The sequence below is a fragment of the Trichechus manatus genome, unplaced genomic scaffold (assembly GCF_000243295.1).
Source record: "Trichechus manatus latirostris isolate Lorelei unplaced genomic scaffold, TriManLat1.0 scaffold00182, whole genome shotgun sequence".
Taxonomy (NCBI): domain Eukaryota; kingdom Metazoa; phylum Chordata; class Mammalia; order Sirenia; family Trichechidae; genus Trichechus; species Trichechus manatus.
In genome coordinates, this window is record NW_004444118.1 from 3,539,305 (window position 1) to 3,543,648 (window position 4,344).

At 39.0% G+C, this 4,344-nt stretch overlaps 1 protein-coding gene across 3 annotated transcripts in view; it reads left to right on the top strand.

Annotated features, from left to right (window-relative positions):
* Positions 1-3,836, top strand: part of LOC101361469 (solute carrier family 2, facilitated glucose transporter member 3) — a 13,380-nt gene extending 9,544 nt beyond the window's left edge. For all 3 annotated transcript variants that reach the window (XM_004387252.2, XM_023741531.1, XM_023741532.1), the window contains 2 exons: positions 388-591; positions 1,329-3,836. In XM_004387252.2, coding sequence (XP_004387309.1) covers positions 388-591; positions 1,329-1,544 — 420 coding nt within the window. In that variant the 3' untranslated portion in view covers positions 1,545-3,836. The remainder of the gene's footprint in view (positions 1-387; positions 592-1,328) is intronic.
* The last annotated feature ends 508 nt before the right edge of the window (positions 3,837-4,344 follow it).

Genomic DNA, 4,344 nt, shown 5'->3' on the forward strand with positions numbered 1-4,344 from the left:
AATTTAACTATTCTATTATAACTTATACATTTATATAACTTTATAGTTTACAAGATACATTATCTAATTTTATTCTTAAAATAATCTTGAGGTAACTGTTATTCCCATTTTATAGATGATAAAATGGTTATGCAAAATGACATGTGAGATTACATAGCTAGGATTCAAAAACCCAAGGCTGTTGATTCCAAGTCTAGTGACTTTCCGTTATACCACAGGACAGAAAAAGCTTTCCATTCCTGATATTCATTTTGTCTTTGAGAGAGTAGAGTGATTAAACAAATCTAGAAGATAGGAAACCAATGTCAGTCAGTACTTATCTCTGGGAAGCTGGATCCTAGGTCATGTTCTCTTTAATATTAACTTTCCTCTATTCCTTCTTCATAGGATCAGTATAACTGGATGAGCTTTGTCTGTATTGTGGCCATCCTGATCTTTGTGGCCTTCTTTGAAATTGGACCAGGCCCCATTCCCTGGTTTATTGTGGCGGAACTCTTCAGCCAGGGACCCCGCCCCGCTGCAGTGGCAGTGGCTGGTTGTTCCAACTGGACCTCCAACTTTTTGGTGGGACTGCTCTTCCCCTCAGCTATAGTAAGTAAATTAAAGTAAAACTCCAGTTAGCTTATCTTGAAACCAGCCCACTTAAGCGGACATGTTTAAGATGGTACTTAATAATGATCACCAATGCCATGAAGGATTAGATATCAAGGGCTTTTTTTTTTTTCTCCTCATTTTAAATGACATATATATAGAAAAAGAAGAAATGACAGCAGCAGAAAAGATTGAAGCGGGAGGGCAAAGCTGGGAACTTCTAAAGGATCACTAGTCTGAAAATGATACAGGCATAGTTCTGCCTAGAAACAGAATGGTAGTGGTAAGCCTCAAAGGATTCCAAACCAATACTGAATACTTGATCATGGCTTCATGATTTTAAAGGCTCACTAAGTGTAGGATGTTAGTGAATCAGACAGCTCTTGTTATAAAATGACCTAGAACTGAACTTGGCAGTGGACATTTAGAATGCATTTCCTATTTCTGTGAGTCTTTCAAAAAACCAAGATCTTATAAATATTGAAAGTCCTAAAATAATTCAATAATATTTGAAATAGCTAACTTTAATGACTAGGAAGGGAAATACCATGAAGAAAATTACAGAGAAATACAGTAAGTTAGCAATGGAATTGAAAACAAATCTCTGAAGAAACCTTGTTTTCATTAAATATGGGAGGATTATGGCTTGAAGCCTATTGGAAATCTGGATGAGAAGAAAATGGAAGTTTGTCAATGATTAGATTTTAATATTCACTCTCCTTGTCTCTTTTCCCTAGAGCATTTTAGGGCCCTACGTTTTTATCATCTTTACTGCCTTCCTTGTTATCTTCTTGATCTTCACCTTCTTCAAAGTTCCTGAGACCCGTGGCAGGACTTTTGAAGATATTACACGGGCCTTTGAAGGGCAGACGCAGGAGATGAGTAGATCTGGGAAGGACCCCGTTGAGATGAACAGCATCCAGCCTGAGAAGGAGACCACCACCAATGTCTAAGTCATGCCTCTTTCCCACCTCCCTCCAAACATGGAAAAGAAAACCTCTCCCTGAATGAGGGAGAGACCTCATCAGGATGTAACCCAGGACTGTTTTCTGAATGCTGCTACTTGATTCCTTTCTCATCCCACATACTTCATGAGCACTCAGATGAAGCCAATGTTGGGGTTAGTTGTATCTTCAATGGCTTTATTTCTTGGACATTCTCTTCTGTTTAGGAGAGACCAAGTGAACCTACCTTCATTTCAGGAGGGATTGGCCACTTGGCATATGACAATCTTGCCAGCTTTTCCTCCCTTAGGTTCTAATATTGCCTCACTTGGGCATATTGGGGAGTAGGAGTGAGGTTGCAGTTCCCCCAACCTCAGACTTACCAGGAAGGGAAGTAGATATATTTAAAGTATAGAGGGCAGAGAGGGATTAAATAAGACAGCAACTTCCTCACTTCCATATAGCTCTGCAGAGCAAATTGACTTGAGTTTTATTTATTTTATCTTCTGGTTTTATTGCGTAAATATTTATTTTTTTAAATGTAAAGAAATTTTACCAAAATAATGGAAAACAAGGAAATCTAGGTAGAGGGAGGTGTTTAAAGAGAGGTTATAGAGTAGAAGAAGATTTGATACTGGAGAGGTTAAGGTTCAATAAGAAAGGAAGAATTTAGGGAGAAATCGTAGCATAGTGCATTATTGAAGGGTATATGAAGTGGTGCCTGAGGTTTGTATGCTGCCTCTTAACAATTTCTGTCCTTCAGATGGAAATTCTCAAGACTGATTTCTCAGAAAAGTCATGTGCCTATGTATAAAAAGCTAGTGGTTTCCTTTGGAATTTTTCTGTTTAAAATTATAGTTTATATGCAGTATTACTTGAAATCTAGGATTGTTACTAAGATGGGCATTGTAGTTGATGGCAGTTGATGTGGTCTAATCTTGGGGTGGAGTCCAGAGAAGGGAAGTTTATTTCTAGAAATCCTCTCTCCCTTCACTGAACCAAATCATTCTTTCCCCTTATAAGTAGACTCATATTTTTCAAATACTCCCACTACCCATCTGGTGGGAGAGGCCTCCAAGTGAGACACTTACAGTATTGGTTCTTGATAAAGTATTTCTCCATTTTCTTCTTTAGGGGATTTTAGTTGTTGATTTCTTTATTTTGTTTTAATCCATAGCTTTAAAGGAATTTGCAGGAGAATATTTATAACTAACTTGAATTTGTAACCTCAGCTCTGGGAGAGGGTTTTTCCTGAATGATTATTATCTAGTTTGTGTTGTTGCTTTAGGGTCATGGCATGCTTGTCTATGTCTGTTTGATCACTTTTCGGGGACTTGAATCTTCCAATAGACCACACTTGAGATAGTCTGAATATATGTGCAGTGTAGCCCACACTAGAGAGAGTATGAATGTCTGTGCACTGTCACTTTGCTCTGGGTGGAAGTAATTTATTGGTAACTTGTTTCCTCTATGTTCCTACTGCTTACCTTTGGGTAGAATGTATTAAATCACATCCCTGTGTATATAGATAACACTGCCTCTGCTGGGTGGAATTTGCATCTTTGGTTTTCTCCCAGTCTTTAGAGTTCAGTCTCATCTGGCCTTCTTTCCTTGGAGAGTTGGGAAAAACTTCTAAATCCTGAGGTTGAGGATGGAGGGCATAGCCTCACTCTGGGCTCAGACAGTGAGAGTAGGGAAGAGAGTGTGACATCAGGGTACCCGGGCCTGAGAAGCAGGGGAGAGAGGGAGGCAATCTTTCAAGGGGATAAGAAGCAAATGGAAGACTTGCTTCTAGTCCTGGAGAGTTTCAGAGGGTTAGATGTGATGGAGGGATTTACTCTTGTCACAAGGTCATTAATGCCTCTACAATCATCTCCTCTTTTGCCGGTATTTTTATAAAAGGAGATTGGACCCTGATAACACTCAGTGTCTTTCCATTTTTCATACATTGTTTGATCTCCCTTTCCCTCCTTGGTGCTTACACATTACAAACCCATTAGCCAAAACCCTGCCTATGACAGTATTTTAGTTCTCAGTTATCATTCCCTCTGGTCATTGAGCCTTTGGGTAAAAACTCATGTTAACTATAGAGTGGGGCTCTGTTGGAAGAGGTGACTTCCCTGTAATCTCACTGCACCTCTACTTCTGGCCCCTCAAAGACAGTGGGTTGACAGTAATGCAGCGTGGAAGGTTTCTCATTTCTCAGTGACCAGGTTGTGAATATTTCCAAATGGATTTTTTAATTATTAATGTTACTGTGGTTCTTCTGTTTTGAAATAAAAATGGTGAATGTACATATGACATCACAGACTCCTTACTGTTTCTGTCCTCCTGTAACAACAAAATCAGCTTTAAATCCTAGTTTGGCCACTCATTACCTGTTGTGACCTGGAACAAGGTTCTTAGTCTCATTTAATGCATATGAAAATAGAAGTACCTGTTTATTATGTAGATTAAATGGGAAGTTAAAGCCTTAATAAATTGCTTTGCCTATTTAATAAATTACATTGCTTCTCCCCCTCCCCCCCATGAGAATTAGCTGTTATTCTGCTTTTCTCCTAAGCTTTCCTACTTCCTTTCTCCTCCAGTCTTTGCTCCCTCAAATTCATCCATATGTCAGGGTGATCCATAAGGCATATATGTCACTATCCTACTTAAAACCCTTCAATAGCTTCCAGTCAACTGCAAAATGAAACTTAAGCTCACTAGCATATCACACAACCCCTGCAGGGCAAGATCCCTGTCACCTTTTCAGTTTGATTTATCATTTCTTAGCTCCCATTTATATAAAAAATACCTCACATCCACT